The following is a 22583-nucleotide window of genomic DNA, read 5'->3' as shown; positions in this document are numbered from 1 at the left end:
ACGTGAAGAGCCTGGTGGTGAAGACCAGGGGCTCAGGGCTCAGCTCAGGTTCAGGCTGTGGTTCTGCCACTTGGCATCACTTTCGAGCTGGTGGGCTGCCGGAACCTGGTCCCTCTGTGTCGCGGAGCACCCTGCACGTGCCCGTGGTCACTGGCCTGGCACCGGGGCTGCGAGCTGCTCTTGGGAACTGGACCCACCTCTGGGCACGCTGGTGGGCGCTCACGGGCTCCTCTCCGCACCGCGCCCCATGGAGAGCTTGCTGCTTTTGAGGCGGGCAGTGCCGTTCCTGGACAGCGGTGGCCATGAGCCCACTTCCCCACGGCCACCCCCTCGACCACTGGAGATAACGCCCTTCTTTCTTCACGTGGCTGCAGTGTGAACAGCGGCACTTCAGTGACTTGGGTGTGAGCACCCCTGGGTCTTCTGTGTGGAATTCACCGGCTTGCACACGAGCGTTCCCGGCCCTCCGGGGGTGGGAAGCCATGTCGGAAGGTTGGTGGTGTCCGTGTCTGGGCCTCTCCGAGCATCGCAGTGTCGGCGTGCCGTCTGAGGATCTGCCGCCGTTGTGCACCAGCAGTAAAAAAGTGCCGACCCAGTCCTGAGCATCCTCTGTCAAGAGTGCAGTTGAGACGAGGGTAGAAACCGCCAGGCGCGCCCCGAGCACCGTTCCCGCAGGTGGGGTGGACGCGCTGTGCCCCCCGGCTCACTGTGAGTCCGGCGAGAGACAAAGAGCGTGCCCAGGGCCACGTGGCGTGTCGCCGGAGGTGGTGTGGAGACGGGCCTGCCGGGTCCTGTGGGTCCATGGGGTCGAGCCTGCCCCTCCCTGACCCCATGAGGATCCGGGGCGCTCAGGGCCCCCCAACGGAGCCCAGCCGGCTCCTCAGCAGCAGCCCGAGGGCCCCGGGCCCGCTGCGGCTGGTCAGCACCGGGAGGGGCAGGCTTGATCGAAGCTGTCCCAGCCACATGAACAGGATGTTTGTGATGGGACCTCGCCTGGCCTTGCGTCCCAGCTTGTACGCCTCATCAGGCCTGGGGAGGCCGGGGTGGGGGCAGCCCTTGGAGCGTGGAGAGCGGGTGTCCCTCTCTCATGCATAGTAGGACTGCTGCTCCCTCCGCAGCTCCTGGATGTGCTTGTGAGCGTCCGTCTCGGCTCACCTCGTGGCTGCGGCCGGAAGGAAAGAGAAGAGAACATGGTTTAAGATACTTGTTTTTCAGGCGTGCTCTTTGCGTAATGAAAATGCCGTTCTGTTCCTGCGGGGTAGAAACGGTGCTGAACACCTGCTGGAAGGCGTCCTGCGCCTCCGTAGGTCCGCGCCCGCGTCTGCCTCGCACGCACTGTGGTTTGCTCGTGCCGAGGCTCCCGAAACAGGGCCTCTTCCCGGCGGGTCTTGGCATCTGCAAGTCCCGGTGCCCAGTGGATCTTTCATTTGTTTGTGCATTTTTAGACAGGTTTTCCCTGAGATTTTAGGAGAATACTTTACAAGAGTGAGATGGAGATCGCTCTTGAGTCTTTACGTGCCGTGAAGGAGTTTTCTCTGCAGCCTTTTACTGTATTATTTACAGTAAAAGGGCGGTGTCGTTCTAGCACGCTATGAGGACTGGAAAGCTGACACTGGTGGGCTCGGGGGCGAATGCCCACCCCCCCCCCCCCCCGCTTTCTGAAGGCTCCTTCCTCTGCTGTCTGTCAGCCACGATGTCCTTCGTCCCTCCTGAGCTGTCCTTGAGACCCGCCAGAGCTGAGACGCGTGGTTCCCACTGGGTCCCCCGGGGTGGCTGCAGGCCCGCAGCACCCCCCGACGCCTCACCCACTGGGGCGGGCACAAGCCTGCTGGGAGAGGACATGTCCCACCGGGCCCTCGGGGGTCCCATGCAGACCCTGACCCCGGGGACCGTTGGGGAAACCCAGCTCCTGTTTTCTCCCAGTTCAGTCATTCTCCCCCCACACCACGGGGGGCCGCACCTTCCACGCCGAGTCTGACCCTGTGTCTGCCCCGTCCTTCCAGGCCTTCTCCTGAGCTGGGTGCCACCTGTCCCTGCCAAGTGACAGGTGCACTGGCCGCCACCCTGGACCGGGGGCTGTCATCCCGGGAAGACCCCCCCATTTCTGTTTGTGCTTCTTTTGTAAAACAGAAGGTCTTGGTTTTACACAGCGTTTGGTCCTGAGAATCTTGAGACGACGTCACGTGAAACGCTTCCGTCCAGGTTGCTAACGGGGCATTTTCGTCTCCCCCACAGGTCAACTTCGTGGTGGGCCAGCTCTCGGCCTTGCTGGCGGCGGTCTGGTTCCGAACCTACCTGCACTCGGGCAAAACGAGCTCCTTCGTGAGGCACGTGGTGGCCACCCTCTTGGGCCTTTATCTCGCGCTCTTCTGCTTTGGATGGTGAGTGTCTCTGTTCGAGCGGAGGCTTCGGGCATCTTTGTGCATGGGGTGTGTGGGAAGATACCCGCCCCAGGGTGTTGTGCTTATACTTACTTACCATGTTTTATCATTTTCATTTTAGTGGGGAAACAAAGAGTGGGGAACGGGCTCTGTCTCTTCGGCTGGGGCACAGGGCACGGGGCACAGGGCACGCGACTGTTTATAATTTATGAAAAAGGACAGACGAGGGATGGAGGCATTTTATTCCATCACGGGTAGTTCTGTTCACCTCTGTTGCAGGTGTTTTATGTCAAGACAAAGAAACCATTTAAAATAGTTTAAAAACAAATTTTATTTCTGTGCAAGTGACTGTCACGAGTCCAGTAAAGCCCATTGGGGGAACCCTGTTACCGTGTTTTAGAGCCTGCCGCTGGTGAGAAGGGGTGTTCTGCTTGTTTTGGGGGGAAGAAGGATTTATGACGGAGAGCTCTTCTTTATGACCCCTCGGGTGTTCTGTGGGCGTTTCCTCGGGCTGCCCGAGGGTTTGCACTCAGAGGTGCCGCCCCACTGTCGGTGCCGGGGACTGGCCGTGGGACAGCAGAAGCAGGAGGGAGTGGAGACCCCCCGTGGAAGGGCTGCCCGGTGGTTTCTCCCGAGTCTCCCTTCCCAGGGAGCGTCGTGCTGCTGGCCGCTGGCTCCCACGCGCACAGCCCAGCCCTCTGGGCCTGCTCTCTCCGCGGGCTCTTCTTTGGGACCAAGGTTCCCCGAGAGCACAGAGATGCACCCCCCGCCTGGGGGTTCGGTCGCTTCTCTCATTGGGGGAGCACCTGTGGGGCTTGGGGAGCGCCTCCGCGTTCCTTCCAGGGTGCCGTTTCCGGTTCCTGCGGGCGCTGGGATGGACGCAACTTCTTCGTCTAGTGTTTGCCTCCGGCACGTGCCCGTGTTCCCTAGAAACCTGTGAAAGTCGGTCGGTCTCCCCCACGTTGCCCGGTGACCGTCTCCTGGTAGACCCTGTGTGTGTCGTCCTCAGGTTTCAGTGTGATCTCTTGTCATGAGTGTGTGCCTGTGATACGGTCTTTCCTATAAGTCAGCTGAGCAGCCCGGCACCCAGGAACAGGCGAGAGTCACACCCAGGAGCTCTGCTCTTCACTCAGCTCTTATCGAGTGCGGGGTCATTCACTCAGAGTAGAACAGCAGCACACATTCATGTCCTGCTCACACTCTGACAGTGTAAGAGGAATATCTCTTACACACACAGACACATACACACACAGAGCAATCAGTGGGGGACAGTGAACCCAGGTCCCAGAGTCTCCAGGTCCTGGAGACGGCACGGTGGGAAGGGAGGTGTCAGTGTCCTGCAAGGAAGGGTCTCCGGAGCCAGGGGGCAGCAGGGCAGACGAAGTCCTCAGTCCAATAAGGCAGAGCCCCCGGCGGCCGATGCCCAGGGAGGCCAGCACGGCGTGGAGCAGCCCTCCGGGGTGTGGGGCTCGGCTGTCTCAGCAGTGGTCTGGAACCTGTCTCAGTCATGCCCTTGAGAGGGGTGCACCCCACCCTTCTGGGCCTCTTGATTAGTGTCTTGGCACCCCTGATAGCACGTGGGGACTTCCCCCGGGAGCCCGTCTGTGGGTGGCCCTGCTCTGCAGACGTGGCTGTTCTGACCACGGGGGCAGGTAGCTTGGGTGCGTCTCCCTGCCGGATGTGTCTGGAGTGACTCTTGAGGTTTCCCTCTTGAACCAAAGTGTCGCGGCCACCTGGCAGCCATCTCGGGGGACACGAGCGCCTCCACGTGGTTTTAGTGCCTTCATGCCGTCCTGACCGGACCGCTGCCACTTCACCGGTCCTGCCCTCCCGTCTTTATTTAGAGCAAACATCGTCTTTCCGCCTCCTCGGTAGCGTCAAGTTTATATCATCAACATTTCTTAGGTTTCACAGGCGATTTTGTGTAAAATCCTTGTCATATATCACACCGTGGGGTCATGTGTGCATGCGTGTGCATGCACATGCTTTAACTTTTTATTATGGCACTTTTTAAATGCAAAAGTAACAGAATAATGAAGTGGACACTCCCACTCCCACTGCTCAGCTCTAACAGTCGCTGGAACACCACCGTCCTCGTTCCTCCTTTCCCTAACCGACTTCCCTGGGGCACGTCTCAGGGCACACGCTGCACTCAGAAACAGGCAGCATTCAGTTGTGTCTGGGTGCAGCGTATTTTAGGGAGTCGTTTGGGAAGGCTTGTAGTTTAGGGACACACACATGGGGGAGGCTTGTAAGTGGGGGGAGATGGAAGGGTGCCAGGGGGCGGGGCGGGGCACTGTCGCAGTGCTTAGAGGGCCCGCCCTGCCCAGGGGCCTTGTGGCATGAGGAGCCTGCCCTGAGGTCGAGTGCTCCCGCTCATTTCACATTAACTGTGACAACTAGGGCTTTTAAAGTAGAGTTCCCTGCTCCTTTCTTGCAGGAGGACCCCCTTTTTTTTTAACTCCTTTTTCTGGGACCAGAGCTTGTTTCTGCCCCGGTACCCGGTGTGCGATCCCTTTGCTGATCGGTGTGACCGGGGGGCAGAGGCCTTTCCTCTCCCACTTGAGCGCTCCGTGATTTCAGCCTCGAAGGTGCTGAACGCCTTCAGGGTTGACAACACCCCTGCCCCTTCCGGAGGCCGGTCTGGCCGCTCTGAGCACACAGGGGGCTGTCCTGCCCGCTTCTGTTTGGGCTCAGCCTTTCCCCTCTTCCTCGGAGTATCACTTACAACTTCCCTTCCACTAAGAATTCACTTACACGTCCCTTACTTCTGAACTGCCTGGTGACACTGTGGGTAGGACCAGGGACCTGCCACTGTGGGTCGGACAGACCTGACTGCACTCGGGGCGACTGGGCCGGGCAGTGGGGTGACTTCGGGTGAGTCCCTTGTCCCCTCTCTGTCCCACATTCCTTCTCTGTGGAATGGCTGGCGGTGACCGCACAGGCGGAGAGAGGCAGTGCCACCGACGGGGTGCACTGCACACAGCACACAGCAGCGGCTCCCTGTGAGCGCGGGGGCTCCTCGGGCCGTGCTCCTGCCTGTGGACGAATGTACAGAGAGAAACAGCTTTGGTTTCGGCGTCAGCTGGGGTGTAATGACGAGGCACGTGGCCTTCCAGCGCAGCCCTGACTGAGGGGGGCTGGGTGAGCACAGACCGCTCAAGACGCCGTCTGACCTGCGTTTCCTGCTCTCGTAATGCCGCCGTGTCCGGGGCTGCATGGCGCCCCACGCCCCAGGCGCACTTCCCATGCGTCTCTGCCAGTCCCGGTGGCTAGTGGGCGCTGCTGGGCGTGCGTCACGCTCGTTTCACGCAGGAGGACAAGTGGGGCGCTGCACAGGGCAAGTCACAAAGACAGTCCCCGGGGCTCCAGCGGCTGCTTACCACGGCGGTCCGTGAGGCAGGCGAGTGCGGACCCCTCTGACCAGGTCACAGCAGCAGAGGCTCGCCCAGCCGGAGGCCAGCACCCCAGATGGCGCCCCGCGCACCCTCCGTGCGCCCCTGGTGCCGGGGCCTTGGGCACCCACCGTGATGTAAGGAGACACGAGACCCGGCTTCCGTGCCGCCCCACACTCTTCAGGTTCCCGGGAGACTTACTCGTAGAAAAGGAAACGTGTCCCCAAGAGTCCGCAGAGCTGGCTGGCGAGCACCTTGAACGACCGCATCTTCAGTTAGCAGCGCCCTCAGCCCTCGGGCGTGTCTGGCCGTGGTCAGCACGTCCACGTCCGGTCTGCCGGGGAACGGCCGGCGCCGGCCGACACTCGGGGTGGGCAGTGGGTTTGGAGAGTGCGTGTCACCGTCAGCATCCTTTTCCGCTTCCGGTTGATTCTCGCTCACAGACGTGCTCGTCTGCTTCCCGTGGCCACGGCGACACCGCGGGCCCGTGCGTGGGCCCTGCCGCGGAGCCCGTTTCTGTTTGCAGCGTCTCCGCGGGAAACGTGTTCGAAGGTGCAGCTGGCGTTGCCACGTGGCACTTGCCCGTCGCTCCGTAACAGTCAGGCCTGGAAGTCGTTTGCATCACGGGTTAAGAGTCCTGATGAACACTGGAGAACTGCGTGCAGTGGTCGGCACGTTTTTTCAGGAATCACGCGTGCCGTCGAGGGTAGAGGGAACCGGAGCATGCGTGTGCCCATGCACGCGTGGCCCGGGACCGTCGGGTTGATTTTAGAACCAGAGTCCTGGCCGTGTCTGGCCCGAGTTTTGTGGGAGGGGTGGGCAAGTTGGGGCGCTCGTTGGGCGGCGGACGGCTGCGCGGGTCTGACGGCGCCCTCCCTCCCCCTCCCCCTCCCCCTCTCCGCAGGTACGCCTTACACTTCCTGGTCCAAAGCGGCATTTCCTACTGTATCATGATCGGGATGGGCGTGGAGGCCATGCACAGGTAAGTGGTTGCTTCGAGCACGCAGACACGAAGGTGCGTTCCGCTCCAGCGCAGTCGGAGCAGAGTAGACTGCGACCACACGAACGGTGACCCCGAACGGGGGCCGTCTGTCGAGAACTGTCACACACGCAGAGGCAGAACCACCGGTGCACACCGTGCGGCTGTCTCCCTGGAGCCGGGTCTCTCGCTGCAGAAGCGCCGGGAACGCGCTGTGACGGCGTGAATCTGTCCAGATGTGCCCAGGTGTCCCTTCCAGGCAGAGCTGCCTCCAGTCAGGGCCCCTAGCTTAATCCGAGGGGCGACGGCCGTGGGAGGAGTGAGGCGGACTGGGGGAGGCTTAGCTGGTGGGGCTGGAGGGCTCCGTGACTGACGGGAAGAGCGGGTGGGGCGAGGGGGTCCAGGGTGGCTCCCGGATGCTGGCTGGAGCGGTGGGATTGCCGGAAGCCCCCTTTCGTGGTACGGGAACCCTGGAGGCGGGGCGGTGTTCGGGGGTAAGCGTGTCAAGTGAGCATGTACTTACTTAGCATCTAAAACAGTGAGTGACCCTCAGTGAGTCTTTGCTGGATAAACGCCCGTCACTCACTGGCAGCTGGGTGTGGAGGTCGGGGTGAGACGTGGGGACTTGGGGGAGAGGATGGTGCAGCTGAGCTGGTCGACCCCTCGCCCCCGGGGCAGAGCGGGCCAGGGGACCCTAAGCCCGTGATGACCCTCGCACCGTGTTCCCGAATTCCGAAACACACGCGACTCCACGAGTTTGTCGGGAAGTCTGGGCCTAGAGCTGCCGGACCGGCTCTCCCGTGTGGACGCAGTGGGTACCCCTGTTGTGCCCTGCTGTCCCCTCAGTGTCCATGGAACAGCACGAGGAAGCCCCATCATTTGAACGTGAGCGGCGGAACTGGGGGTGGTTAAAACGGGAAGGGCGGAAGAGCCTGCTGACCTCGAGAAGTGAAGCCGAAGTGTTTCCTTATGACTCGGCGAGCAACGTTCAACGAGACGGCCGAGCAGAAGAAGCGTAAAAGGTGTGGGGAGGGACAGGGAAATGGCGCGGATCGCGGGGGCAGCCGAGCCGGGACGGGACGGGACGGGACGGGCAGAGCTGTGGAAGGCGACATCGCACCACCTACCGCCTGCCCTGCGGCCCGGCTCCGCACCACCTGGAGCAGACGTGTCCCGAGAGCCGGGGCATCTCCGGAGACTCAGCGCGGGAGGGCATGTCGACGCTTCACCACCACACTGCACCGTTCGCCGGGGGACACTCAGGCTGTCAGTCACACGGCAGGTGTCTGTCATGCTGACACTGGGGTCCAGAGCAGGTGAAAAGACAGGCTGTCTCCACCAGATGTGTCCTGTCCTGTGGGCCTGGCTGCAGGCAGGCAGGAGCTGTGCGCACGTGCCGAGGGCTGGGCTCACGGAGGAGGGAGAGGCGCAGGCACCAGCCGTTCTCGGCAGCCGTGGCAGAAGTGGAGCGCAGTGTTTGGTGTTAGGCAGAATTGTGCCCAGTGTGTTTCCTAAAATCGGGAAATACTACGAGTACTTTCCTCAGACCGCTCCTTTACTGACTGGACACTTGAGCCGCTGGCCAGGCCTGGGGACAAGGGGAGGCTGCGGCTCAGACCTGCACCGGGTGGCCGTGCGGCTGACTGGGTGGCGCTGGTCCGGAGTCAGCCCTGCCCGGCTGTGAACTCGGGCCCTGCCAGATGTCCGTTAGCTTGAGGACCATGGCCAAGTCCCTTTCCCCTTCCCGGGTCCAAAGTGGGTTGAGCCAGTGACTCGGCCGACAGTGGTCGTCCAGGTGAGCTCCGCCTGCACAGAGGGCCTGGCCACCCAGAAGGGGCGCTCAGACTCCGGGGGGTGCTTCCAGAGGTCATTCTCAGTGACACAGTGCTTCCCGCGATGTCACGGCAGAGCTCGCTGTTAGTGTGCATGCTGTCAGGGTCACCCCTGTGCGCGGCGATGCCTGGTCCCTCGCTGCCGAGTGAGTGCGGACTCCCGGCGGGGGCTCCGCGCCCGTTCTCTAGCCCCGCCCCCAGGGGTCGATGCTGGCAGCCCAGGGGGCGAGGCTGTCCGGGCAGCTCTGGTCGGGTGAGCGGTGGTTTGCTCTTGCCTTTGAGTCTTTTTTTTTAACATCCCCGGTTTCGGTTTGGTCGAGTTTGGTTGAGTTTTCTCAAGGAGATGTATTTGTTTGTGCTCCAGGCCTTAAGGAGCCCGGCCGGTTGGTGGGCTGACTCGCAGCCCTGTTCACGGTTCCTGTCTCCTTTTCTGGTCAGTTTTCCTGCCCTGAGCTCGCCTCAGAGCTGCGGCCCCGGGGACCGGGCAGTGTGAGCTAAGGTGGCCTTTGTGTGGGTCCACCGGGACCCTGAAGGGCGGGTGGTCCGGCCCACTCCCCCTGCCACGAGCTGCCCCTGCAGAGGAGACTCGGACAGCATGGTCCTGGGAGAAAGCGCCGTTGGGAGATGCTGGAGCTCCGCAAGGACGGGACAGTGACCTTGGCAATGCCGCCTGGCAGGCGGCAGCCTTGAGCTGCGTGAAAACTTGTGCTCGCGAAGTTAATTAGCGGTGGTTAGCGGCCTGGTGGGAACTCTGGGGAACACGCTCGCTTCACTGAGGACAGCCCTGTGGTCCCCTGAGAGGGAACGGGACCCGGCAGCAGGGAAGCCAGACTCCGGGGTTTTCGTGCCCTCTGCGGGCCGTGTTCGGAAGTGGCTTGGAGCACAGCTGCCCGTTTGGTGTTGCTGTGCCAAAAGTTGAATTTCACTTGGAAAACCACAAGTCATTCTAAAACTGCTGTTTTGTGCTCTCCTTGGATTAAAGTTTCAGTCACCCCTGTGTGTCAGTGATTGCACACACCACGACAGTGCCACTTAATCCGGGCTCAGCCCTTGCAGGTGGGCGTGGCGGACCTGTCTCATGGAGAGAGCCGTGAGTCACGGGTAGAGGGTAGAGGCGGGATTGGAACCGGTGTCAGCCGCACCCAGGGCCACGCCTTGTCCTGCTGCCCGGTGAGGGGAGCCAGCACCGGCAGGGCCTTGTGCGGGTGTGTGTGTTCACGCCCTCCCAGCAGAGGTGCAAAGGTGCAAAAGGATGCAGCGTGCTTAGGATTCAAGGTTTTTAAATATTCCCAGTTCCCATAGGAAGGAGCCCCCGTTATGTGGTGGTAGGTAGGAGGGTGTCCACGTCCTGTCGGAGCTCTGAAAAATCTGTGGGACCCAGCACCCCTCCACAGAGTCCTGCACTCAGGAGAAAGCGCGGTCAGACCCCTTTTTGCTGGTAGGTCAGTAGAGTGGACCTTGAATTCTAAATTTGGTTTCCGGTTGTAAACTGGATCTCTTTTAAGGAGGGTTCAGTCATCCGTGAGCAAGTACAGGAGCGTCTCCCCTTTGGATTAAGGTTTTCATAGGAAGACGGGGTGGTTACATTCAAGTAGGGGCGCCAGAGAGACCAACCCCCAACCCCTGGTAATAAAGGTGCCGCTGTCACGTCCGACTGGGCTGGAGCGGAGAGGGACCGGCCCAGGGCACCCCTGTGATGGCGCCTGCCGGCTCAGGCCCTCAGGGATGCAGACTGGCGGCTGGTTCTCCACGCCGTCGGTTAAAAAGCAACAGAGCGTTTGAAGATGCCACCCAATCAGATGATGCATCTTTCTTGTTTCAAAAGTAACGACCACCTATTATTTCAAAGTAAACAAGTAATTGTAGTGATTTAAAACAAGAACACTCCTCACTGGCACAGTACCAGGACTCACCTCCTGATTTGGGGCACTTTTGGAGATTAATCTCACTTTTACAACGAGATCCTGATCTTTGCCTAAATTGAGAGGAAATTAGGAAGCCGCACAACCATCTGTGAGAACGGTGAGCACAGTCAGTTACGTGCCGTAACGCCACACTTTCACGTAAAATGCGGGTGCACGCGGAGGCGTGTGTGGGACAGCCTGCCCGGCTGGGCCGGGCCTTTTGACGTCAGGTGGGGAAGGAGTTGTCTGGAGGAGCACAGCCTGCTGCACGGCGACTCTGCCTGCGGCTCGTTACCGCCATGAGTGCGTTGGCGCGCCGTGCCGGCTGTTTTCCCTGCGTCGGGCACTCCGGTTTAATGCAGCCTCTGGACTTGGACTTGGGAATCTGAATGGGGACAGGGTGACTTCCAGGTGTCAGTCACGTCGTTGGGTGCTCTGAACCAACATCCCAGTCCCCTTCCCCAGCGGCCCTGTGTACGAGGCGTTCTCGCCCGCGGTGCAGCGGGGGAGCTTAGGTTCCACAAGGCGGCGGAGTCCCTCGAACAAGGCCACAGCCAGCGTCTGCCGGCCCCGGGGGTCTGTGGATGCGGGCCCTGCTCCTCCGCTCCCCCGGGTCCCGGCGGGTCCTGTGCTGTCCGGCTGCTCGCCTACCGTGACTCTCTCAGGGGTTCGTTTGTTTTCCGCTGGGGAAACACAGAGAGATTCCGTCTGCGTACCAGATAGCATGAACATCCTGGCTTGTCCTCTGCAAGAGTCACAGTGCCGTTCAGACACGGCGCTGGGGCTGGCCTCCTCTCCGTCTTCATTAGGGTACGGCGTCGGGGCAGGCTTTAGCCTCTACACACGTACATGAGTCATAGCGACTTTAACATCTGGAATCTCTTCCTTCATTTAGAATTGTTTAGCCTTTTGTAAGTGCTATGCTTAAGGTTGCTGTTTATCAAAACACATAATACAGACTTTAAAGTACTGTTTTAATGTCCCTTCAACTAAAAACAGAATTTTAAACTACTTTTAGATGAACCGTGGAGGGAAGAAACAGACGGACCCCCTTGCTGCTGGCGTGCTGCACAGCCCCGACGGGGTGAGCGCAGCCGTGGGAAGGTGGAGGGTGGCGGAGGGAGAGTCTGGCGGCCGGAGGAACTGCCGGGCCTCCTGGTACAAGGATGTCACGGCCAGTGAGCCGGGACACCTGCCTCTCTTAACGCAACTGGAGTTTTCTCTAAACTCAGTGAAGCCAGAAGAGAGGTGCGGGTGCTGGGTTTCTCTGGCTTAGACGTCAACCTTGGGGTGTTCGAGGTGCGAGCCTGTGCATGGCCTGTGCTCAGGAGGCAGTCACACGTCAGGGCGGGCTGGGCCCTGTGTGCTGCTCATAGTTAAAAAATTCACGTAGAGAACTGCCATGCTGTGGGAACTGCATTTCCTTCCCACACTCACAAGTGGTCAGAGGACTGTTGCTTAGACCAGTGTGTGTGTGTGTGTGTGTGTGTGTGTGTGTGCAATGCTCGTGAGTGGGAGGTCAAAGCTGCTTTCATAATAGCCCTCAGGCACGACTCGCCTTTCTCCCTTTCTGCCCTCCCGGGTGGACGGGCCCGCCTGAGGCGGCATGGTGCGTGGCACTGCCGTGGAAACGTTTGAGAACCCAGCTGTCTTCCAGTATCAGGCGTTGCAGAGGTTTGCCCAAGTGTAGAGCGGTGCCACCTGATTCACTAGTTCATTTGTTTTGGAAAATATATGTACATGTCACAAAAGTGTTGTTTGTGTTGGCATGCTTATTATTGCAATCTTGAATTAACAACTATTTTTAAAATTCTCTGTTTTATTGTAATATGGTAGATGTCAATGGCTGTTGTTAGCGTGGGTTATGCTTCTTCGGTTTCCTTCCTTTCTGAGAGGGTTGAGGGTCGCCAGACCACCCAGCCTCTGTCGCCGAGGCCCCCGAGCCCCTGCCCAGGTCCCAGTGGGTGCGTGCACTCTCAGTCTGGAGGCAAACTGTAAGAGTCTGTGTTTTGAAAGATAAACTAATCTTGCTTGTTACCAACAGCCAACGCCCAATTTGATATGTAGAGTTGAATCAGCTTGGGAAATGTTTTTGTAGAGAACCAGTAAGTGACTTCATCGTGTTACTAATCCAGGTGTGAGAGAGCAAAAGTTGGGTTTTGTAAAAAGGCTAAACAGTGGCTGGGTGGCTTGGTTCATTTGTGCCACCTGCAGACCAGGTGAAACGAGGACAGAAGGAAGTAACTTCAGGTGTCACTTCGGGGTCACTGTTGGCTCCCGGCCCAGTCAGCACCGCTGAGCTTCGTCCCCGTGTCCGTGAGCAAGGCTTTGTCAATGAGCAGAGTCCCTCAACGACTTCTGTTGTGTTTATGACTCACCGGATCTCTCTGTTCCAGCCGCGAGAGCACCTGGTCAGAAAGGGGGGACAGACACCCCAGCAAACCCCAGCTCCCAGGAGCGGCAGAATGCCACTGAAGAACGTGAGGTTGCCCGCAAGTCTACCTCCAGGAAGGAATTCCGTGTGTTCTGGTCTCCAGACACCAGGGTCTGGCGTCTCTGTGTTCAGGGAGAAGCCTGAGGCAGGGACCCTGGGGCTTCTCCCTGGGTAGGGGGGGCGGTTGCTTTCCCCTGCAGAGACATGGATAGCTTTTGCCAGTAAAGAAAGTGGCCTTTAAAAGTGTTTCATAATTCTTCCATTAGAATGGCCAACAGAGAGATGGTTCCCCATGGACAGAACTCAGTTCACTCCCTAGCGAGGTCTGGCGATCTCTTTGCCACCCAGACTTCACAAGGTATGGATAGGTGTCTGATTTTCTAGGTCTTTGCTGGAACTCTTATTTCCCTACTACAGAAATGATGTTCCCACGCTAGCCTACAAAAAACCATGTTTATTGATGGAGCCTCTTTTAAGGAGTGAAGAGGTGGACAGATTTTCTCCCCCAAAACAGTTATAGAGCTGAGTGAACTTCTCAAAACCATTTCAGGGCTCTGGAAATTGACCAAAAGCAAAACATCAATTTGAGAAGCATTTATTCCTAAAAAGCTGCTGACTTTTGAGTGAGAACAGCGGGAATCTGTGGTATGCTTGCCTGGGGTCACCCGCCTTCTTCATTCCTTGGCAGAGTGACTCTGCTAGTGCAGGCCTGGCCATGAGAGCATGGCTTTGATACCGGAGGCCACGGGCTTGCTTTGGAGCGGAGGGCAGGAGGCCCGTGCGGAGGCTGACAGGGAATGCCTCCAGCTCTCCTCTCCCGAGGGCGCGCGCCCTCCACTGAACGGGAAGATCCTGGGATGGGACAGCCGTAAGGGGACATGACAAGATCCCTGCACAGCCCTGGCTGGCTGGAGGCTGCATCCTCGCCCTGCGGAGGCCTGGGGGCTGGGGCGGAGACTAAAAGCTGGGAAGACTTGAAAATTGCTGGACCCACATGTGGATGCATTGGCAGAGGGCAGAAGACTTACTGGTTGAAGTGTTTGAGCAGAAGCTCTGGCCACTCATCACCTGGCCTCTGAGACAGAGCATGACTCCTGGAGCATTTTGTAAATGGAGAAATGGGGGGTGGGGCGGGGAATCAGCCGATTGAAACTGTCTCTAAATGGACCCCCTAACTTCAAAGCAGCTATTCTAAATCTGTTCAGAGAATTTAAAGATGACCCTGACTCAACAAATAAGGGGTATATTGATAAAGAAATAGGAAATATTAAAAAGAACCAAATGAAATCCCTAGAGTTTTGAAGAGTGAATAACCAAAATGAAAAATTTCCTAAAGTGCTACATAGTGGTTTGTGATGGCTGAAGAAAGAATCAGTAAACTTAAAGGAGGATCAGTAGATATTAGCCAGTCCGTAGAGCAGGTGTAAAAATATCAGAGAAAAACAGACAGCCTCGGAGACCTGGAAAACATCAGGTATACCAACATATGAGTAATGACAGCTCCAAAAGGAGAGTCGAGAGAGAAAGGGACAGAAAAGCATTTGAAGAAATATTGTTCTCCAGATCCAAGAAGCTCCACAAACCCCAAGTAGGATGAACACATTTTCATGACGATACATTGTAGCCACATTGTTGAAAGACAAAGACAATGAGGGCATTTTGAGAGCAGCAGGAGGAAAACAACTCATCACATACAGAGGAGCGGTACAGTTCTTACCAGAAACAATGGAGGCCAAAGGGAAGTGGAATGCTATATTCTAAATGCTGAAAGAAAAAAATGCAATCACAAGTTGTATATTTAGCAAAGTTCTCTTTCAAAAATGAAGGTGAAATAAAGACATTTGCAGATGAACAAAGACTTGCCTTACAAGAACTTCTAAAGAAAGTCCTTCGGGTTAGAAGGTAATGTGACAGGTGTTAACTTGAACCCACAGGAAGAAACGAAGAGCTCTGAAAGTGGCAAATGATGGGGTTAAATATAAAAGAGGGTATACATGTAAACTTCTTTAAAGGACATACGGCGGTATAAAGCAGTAATTACAACACGAGCGTTCGGGCTGTAATGTACAGATGCCGTACACGTGGTAACAACACAAAGGATGAGGGAGAGAAGGAGCGGTATTGGGTCAAACTTGCTATGTTTTCTCAGAATCAGGTCAGTATTAGTCTGAAATAGACGGTGACAAGGTAAGATGCATGTTGTAATCCGCAGGACAAGCTCTAAGAAAATAACTAAAAATTACACAGTGGGAAAAATCAACAGGGGAATTTAAGTACACTACCAAATATTTGTTTTAATATAAAAGAAGACAGCTAAGGAGGAGCATAAAAGACCTGAGACATATTGTATTTTGCTGTGTGTAATGTGCACTTTTTGCCCAAATTTTTGAGGGGAAAATAAGGATGCGCATTGTACGTGGATATAGTGATTACACACCTCGCTATAATAATGGGTACAATAATCCTGTGTGTAATACACACAGAAACATGAGTGTGCATCACACACAGCAGAATGCAGTATCCACAACAGATAGTGAAATGGCAGATGTGTATAAATCTGTGTCAATCATGACCATTAAATGTGGATCAAAAGATTGTCAGATTGCATAAAAAAAAAGATATAACCATAAGCTGCCTGTAAGACATACTCTTTAGATATAAAGACACAAATAGCTTGAATGTAAAAAAGTGGAAGATGAATTTTGCGCCCACAGTAACCTAACAAGTGCTGGAGTAGCTATAGGAAAAGACCACCAGAAGCAGTAAGTGAGTGAGTTTGGCAAAGGTGCAGGGTACGAGATCAGCATACAGAAACTAGTTGCATTTCTCTATGTTAGAAGTAGTCTAAAAATGACAGTACAAAAACAATTTTATTTATAGTATCAAAAAGAAAATGCCTAGAAGTTAACTAAATGAAAGAGCTATCGTATACTTGAAAACTACAAGTCTTCACGGGTGGAAAGGGCCCGTGAAGCACCTGCCTTCCTGGCGCTGATGTTCAGGTCGGGGGAGACGGGCAGTAGGCAGGTGGGCAGATGCACACACGTGGCTAGTGGCAGAGCGGTACGGATGGAATAACACGGGGCGCTGTTTCACGTGCCTTAAGAACTAGCTGGTGCCAACGAGCCAGGCGTTCCCGGAGCCAGAGGGGGCGCACTTGCGGCAGACGGGGCGGCCTGCACCAGGCTCCCAGGAGTGGTGGGGTGTTTGGTGGTGTGTTCGGAGACCCGAGAGACGTCCAGGCTGGCCAGCGCGTGGTGAGCAAGGTCACCAGTGGGATAAGACGACGTCAGAGGGGAAGGCTGGGTCCCACGGTCGTTTGAAGCTCAGTGGAAATCCCCCAGGGAATTTGAAACAGGGGGTGCATTTGGTTACAATAATAGTCTGACTTCCCTGTGCAGATGGGGTTGCTAGCGGGTGAGCGTGGGGCCGGGGACACCGGCAGGAGAACCCTGGGAAATTAGACGAGAAATGTTAGCTTAAACTAGGAGGGGACCAGTGGAGACACAGTGGGGTGGGTCCAGGGTGTGCCTTCCAGGTGGGGCCAGTGTGACTGGGCTGAAGGTGGCCGTGGGCAAGAGAAGAGGGAGGGGTCGGCTGGTCCCGGCCTGAGCAGCTGGGCAGATCTTGTTACTTCCAAGGTGCGGAAGGCTGGGGAGAAACAGCCTGTTGGTCAAGAGTGCTGTTTTTGGGCAAGCGAAGTTTGGTTTCGTTAGACATTCATATGGCAAGGTCAGGTTGGCAGCCAGGCACATCTGGCATTCAGTGCAAAAGCTTCAGGTAGTCCACAGAATGAAATTAGCTACAAGTGAAATTAGGACAGAAGGTAAGTAAAAGGAGAAGAGGCTCGAGGCTTAGTGTCTAGCATAACCATTTTTTTCCTGTGACTCATAACTACAATGATATGCATGAGGGACCCCCAAACTGGAATTAGCTGCGGGAGGGTGGGCCCCTGGTAGAGCGGGCTTCCCCTGCTAGGTGAGCCTTCCAGAAACCCGCGGTGTCAGCGGTCCGGCTGGCGTCGCTGTGCGAGGTCAGCCGCTGCGGGTTCTGTTTGCAGGCTTGTTCGCTGCCCGTCCGCCCGTTCCACGGCGGCTGATTTACGAGCGCACCTGCCCACGCTGTGCTGAGTGTTCGCCCTTCGACCAAAAATGGCGAGATCCCCCTGCTCCGCATTCACCCGATCTCACCCTGAGCAACTTTTTTCCCCCTGGATAAAAAAAAAAGTCCTCAAAGCTGTGAAACAAAAAAATGGCAGACGCACTAAAAGGCCTCAACATCAGTAAGTTCGAAAACTGTTTCGAGCAGTGGGAAAAAAACACCTGGATAGGTTATGGCATCAGATGGACAGGACCGGGCAGGTGACTTAAGTTTAAACATGTAAAAATAAGGACACAATTTTTAATAAATAAATTCTGGTTTTGGGGGGTTCCCCCTCATATTACTAGTCTTCCTATATTGAATTATACTTGCCTTTATCAAATAAGGCCTACTTGACTTAAGGTCAATTATCTTAAATTACTATTAGCTTTAAAGTGTGCTAAACTTTTATTAAGGAATTATTCCAGTTGTCTGTTACAGCATGGCAAAGCACCCCAAACTCGGTGGCTTGACAACAATTACTACTTTTCATGGTTCTGTAGGTTGACTAGACTTGGTTGGACACTTTTTGCTTAGGGCCTGGTGTGGTGGCTCCTAAATGTTGGCTGGGACGGCTGTCATTTGAGTTTGCTTGACACCCAAGACAGTCTTGTCCGGAGGGCCATTGGGGTCGGCTCTGTCGGCTGGGAGAGCAGTCGGGACTGACCCTCACGGAGCACTCCCAGGTCACACCTCCGTGTGGGCGCGGCTGCTCACACCCGGCGGCTGGGCTCAGGGAGGTGGGCCCAGGACGAGCATTCCCAGAAACCCAGTGGGGAGCCGCAGGACTTCTTAGGACCGAGCCCAGAAGTTTTGGGAACTCTTCTCCGTTGGATTCTGTGGATGGATGAGCAGGTCCAGGTTCAAGGGGAGGGGAGCTGCAGCCCCGCTCTTGCTGTACGGAGCTGCATTGCTGCGGGGAGGGTTGCTGCCGGGGGCAACAGCCTTTGGGGACAGCCCGTCCTCTGGCCCCACACCTCACACTCGTCCAACTTAGTAGAAGCGCTCTCAGGTTTCGCCCAGGAGCCCCACGGTCTCTCCACCCTGTGGCGTCCGGCCCGAGACCTGTCCCGTGGGAGCTGAGTCGGGTCTCCGTGGAGCGAGGCCCGTGTGGATGAGCCACCAGCGCATTCTCCTCCAGCACGGTTCTCACCAGAGGCCCAGGGAGCCGAAGGGGCAGGCTTCGGTCCCTCACGTGCCCGGACACGGTGGTGCGCAGGGATGGGGTGACTGTGGTCGACACTCCTGTTAAAACTGGAGGGAGAGCAGGTCGCTCCCCGGTCCGGACAGACCCCTGTGTCCTCTTCCTGGATTAGGCCCAGGCCTCCCCCCGCACGGGGCCCTCTGTGGCACCCACCCACCCTGCGCCGTCTCCTCCTTCACAGGGAAAGGCCAGAGTTGCAGCGGAACAGCTGTCTTAGCTGCTGCGGACCCGCGCATTGTCGGGGGCCTAAAGGTCTCTTCAGTTTGAACTGTCTCGCCCTCTCTGTCCAAATTTGTGTTAACGGCCTTAAAAACGACGTGGGGCTTCCTGTGTACTCGCTGTGAATGGGGAGCTTTAGACAGAAACTGCACCCACAGATCTGTGGGGCAGCGCCCCTCCACTGTGTCTCACGTGCTGCGGGACGAGACCCCTGGGGGTCTTACCAGCCCCTTGTTAGCAGAGACAGTCCAAGGTGGGCCCGCAGGGTTCTTAGAAGCTCTTGTTCAGTCTGAGAGGTCCTGTCAAGGGGTGCCCTTCAGCCCTTCCGAGGTGTCAGCCAGGAGTGCCCTGGACTTCGTGTTCACCTTGTTCACGTTAAGAATGTTTTGCTGGCTGGGAAGACGTCCTGAGCCCTTTCTGTTTTTTCTAAATATGGCTCAAAACTCGAACATTTTCCTTTCTGAGTCCCTCTCTTGCTCCGTCCTTTGTCATATGCACGTAAAGGAGACCGGTTGCGCCTTATCAGGAATGTCTCCTGATTTCCCCGGTGGCGCTCCCCAGATTCTGCTGCTGCAGAACACGGCATCCTGTCTCTGGCCTGTGGTTAGTTTCCTCGCCGCCCTCAGCGTCGTCACTGGCAGCCCCCCCCCCCCCCCGGCCCCCCAGCCTGTCCCGCTGCCCCTGCCGCCCCGTCCTGAAGCCAGGGCTGTCGCTCCAGGTTTTGTGTGGATGGTGCCCTGGTTTCACCCATTTCTGTTCTGGTCGTGTCTCTACACCAAACGCAGTGGCCTGAAATAAATGGGGGCGTTCTTTTCCTTACAATGTCGTGGGTCAGGAATGCGGGAGAGGTGCAGCTGGAGAGACACCTCTCTCTCATACGACGTCAGCTTCTTCACGCACGGATCTTAGGACTTGGCACTGCGTGGACCCCCCCCCCCACTCCATCCATCCCTCCTCCTCTGGCTCATCCTCCGGAACCTCTGTGTGGGGGGTGGCGGGGGCGGTGGGGACGGGGGCCTCAGGATCGTCACACTTCCCTGACACCCCGCTCCCAGAGGCAGGAAGTGGAAACCGCCCCGTGAAGTACGGGCTGCACCTGGGTGGGGTGATGTGTTACTTGTGCCGCAGCCTGCTGGCCAGCGCAGGTGGGGGGCCAGCGTGGGTAGGAAAGCAGGGGTCCTGCAGGTGGGGGGTGCCCAGGTTGTAGGAGGGCACACGATCTGGGCGACGTGGCTGCCGCATCTTGGGAAAGTGCAATCTGCCATGTGACTTCCAGAAGTTATTTTCAGTTTGACTTGTCAACACCGTGTAAGTATGCATGTATGCTATTTCATCAGATACAGCTTCAGGAACATAGTAACTTTGTAAAACACCTGAATTAGGAAGCTTTCCTCATTTTCCTGTGTTCAGGAATGTTCAAACAGATCAGAATTACCTATTTGTCTAAAGCTTGAAGGCACTCTTTCATAAAACCACCTGAGCCCTGGGTTGGTGTGGCTCAGTGGACTGAGCGGTGGCCTGCAAACCAAAGGGTCGCTGGTTCAGTTCCCAGTCGGGGCACATGCCTGGGTTGCGGGCCGGGTCCCTAGTAGGCAGGGAGGATGCAAGAGGCAGCCGCACATTGATGTTTCTCTCCCTCTTTCTCCTTCCTTTTCCCTCTTTGAAAAGAAATAAAATATTTTAAAAAAACATGTGAATTGCCTACATGGAGAGTTTAAGATTTTAACTTAGTCAAATATATTGTTTTTTCCCTATTCATTTCTTCATTCATACATGTGTATATGTGTGTGTGTGTATACATACACACACATACACGTTTAGAACGTGACTCCCCCACTTGAGCACGTTGGAACCTGTACCGCAGCTGCAGTGCGCTGTGGTTTTGCATTGTACGTGTGTGGTTCTTTGCGCCGTCCAGGCCGCGCAGATGGAGGAACGGCTCCCTCTCCCCCACCAACTGTGAACCAACCAGGTGATCATCCGTCATTCTCATTAATTCGCACTGCGGCTCTCACGTCACGCAACGTCACGCAACATCACACATTCTGGGGTCAGTGTCCGGGTCTGCGGTCTCTCTATCGATGTGTGAATTCCTTCCCCCTCGCTGTGTTTTTAATTGTGGTGACTCTTCCAAGCATCTTAAGACTGAAAACCACTAAATTTTCACACCTAAAATGTGAGTAAACCAATGCACTCACAGGACGTACGCACGCTCGCAGACTGTCCAGGGCAAGTTTAGAAAACCCTGGTGAGAGTTCGTGCAGTGTGTGTTTTGTGTTAAATTCTGTTTTCTAGAAAGGAGGAAAAATGAGCAGAACGGACCACAGCACTGACAGTTCTGTGCATGAGTGTGGCTCTCAGGTACAGGAGTCGGCGTGTGGCGGCCGCTCCAAGGGAGGGGGGGTGCAGTCGGAGAGTGGGTGCGTTTGCCGCTGGAGAGGGTGCAGAACCCCAGTACACCGGGGCCGGCAGTGCTCAGGAGTCCTCACGGCTCGCTGGAGAGAGCCCCGGTGGGGTAGGTCTAGTAACCCTGACGCTTTGAACCCTATCCAACGGTTAATAATTTACTTAAATGTATTCTTTAACAAAATGAATCTTTATTTTCACTAATCTAGCTTATTTTTGTTTTCCAGATATTGTTTTGTGTTTGCTTTGGGATACCTCATAGTGTGCCAAATTACTAGAGTCTATATCTTTGATTATGGACAATATTCCGCTGATTTTTCAGGGTAAGATGAAACCTTCAATTTAGTAGCCTGTTCTTTTTTTTTTTCTATTCTAACATGTTCATTAAAGGACAAAATATCGTTGCATTTAGTAGTTTGAATGAAAAGCTAGTACTAATTGTAACTGAACAAAAATAAAATAATTTTTAAGTAAAAAAACAAAAGAAAAACTAGTACTAAACATTCTAGTTGAAAAGTCCTTTATGAATTTAGAAATATTCTTCTTGTAAAGTGGTCTTTTGTAGTGTTACATCAAGTCACAGAAATAACCTACCCTTTTAAATTGCCTTAAAATATTCTAAATACATAGCACTTGAATTTGTTACATAGCGTTCTCATATTGAAAGTGTCCCCTGACTTGGGTAGAAATGTCTGCCGTCAGTTGTAGCAGTGGCCAGTCACCCCCTGGAGCTGCCCACCCTCGCTGCCCACCCCTGCTCTCTCTGCTCTCCATGTGCTGCTTGGACGGCCACCCGCCCTTGCCTCTTCGCACCTGTGGGGCTCGCTCTGGGCCAGAGGCCCTCGGGCCGGCGCGTCCGTCTGGATTTCCCAGAGGAGACCCGCGAGCCCGTGGTTGCTCTGCGTCCTCAGTGTGCAGGGTTCGGTGGGACGGCAGAAATACCTCTGCCTGCGGCTCCGAAGGGGATCTGGTCCCTCTCCGCCTGTAACAGAACCGAATGCACGCCTGCTGGCGGGGTGAGCGCGCCTGAGTTGGGCCACTCCCCGTCTTTAGAAAGGGGCGTGGCCAACAACCTGGGCCAGGTGCGGGAGGTGCAGATACACCTCTGTATGCTCTGTGGCCAGCCCGCCCGCTTTCCCTGTTCAACGAGATACAACAGACCTACTTTTAAGTCAGCCCTGAGTTACCTGGACAGGGTTAATGATGACCAGAAAACCCAATTTAAGGATAACTAAAGGGGGAGAGAAACAAACCATGATGTCTGTGAAAAAAAAATGTGCAACAGTAGAAATGACCAAAGGTGTATGATTTTCTAAGGAAAATCACTGCTGTGAAATGAGAGAATTTTATAAGATGAAATGCCCTTTTGTCCTTAATGAAAGTGAAGTGGATTTTACTTTCATTAAACAGGTTTTAAAAATAAGCTTGGATGAAAGGAGATTGCATTCAAAGGAACAAAAGCAAGCCAAAGCAAAACTGAGTCAATACACTAAAAAAACTGGAGAGTCCAATTGGCAGGGTGTTGGCTAGACCTGAGAACCCCCTGGGATTCAGAGAAGGACAGCGGATGCGGGGGACCTGGCCGAGCAGGCGTGGGCGTTCCCAGAGGAAGTGGGCCTAGGGGCGGGGCCAGCAGGCGTGTGGGGCTGCCACGGACACCTGCGTGAACTCGAGGCGAGCCCCTGGCCC

The 22583-nt window shown here is 55.8% G+C and overlaps 1 protein-coding gene across 2 annotated transcripts in view; it reads left to right on the top strand.

The window, feature by feature from the left end:
• MBOAT2 (membrane bound O-acyltransferase domain containing 2) overlaps positions 1 to 22583 on the top strand; it is a 62763-nt gene that overhangs the window by 15607 nt on the left and 24573 nt on the right. The window contains exons 2-4 of one of the 2 annotated variants that reach the window (XM_028516797.2): positions 2236 to 2381; positions 6681 to 6758; positions 21122 to 21217. In XM_028516797.2, the coding sequence (XP_028372598.1) occupies positions 2236 to 2381; positions 6681 to 6758; positions 21122 to 21217 (320 nt within the window). The remainder of the gene's footprint in view (positions 1 to 2235; positions 2382 to 6680; positions 6759 to 21121; positions 21218 to 22583) is intronic. The other variant, XM_036027630.1, reaches the window with a different exon arrangement.

This window comes from Phyllostomus discolor, chromosome 6, assembly GCF_004126475.2.
Source record: "Phyllostomus discolor isolate MPI-MPIP mPhyDis1 chromosome 6, mPhyDis1.pri.v3, whole genome shotgun sequence".
NCBI classification, from domain to species: Eukaryota; Metazoa; Chordata; class Mammalia; order Chiroptera; family Phyllostomidae; genus Phyllostomus; species Phyllostomus discolor.
This window is presented reverse-complemented; position numbering and strand designations above follow the sequence as displayed.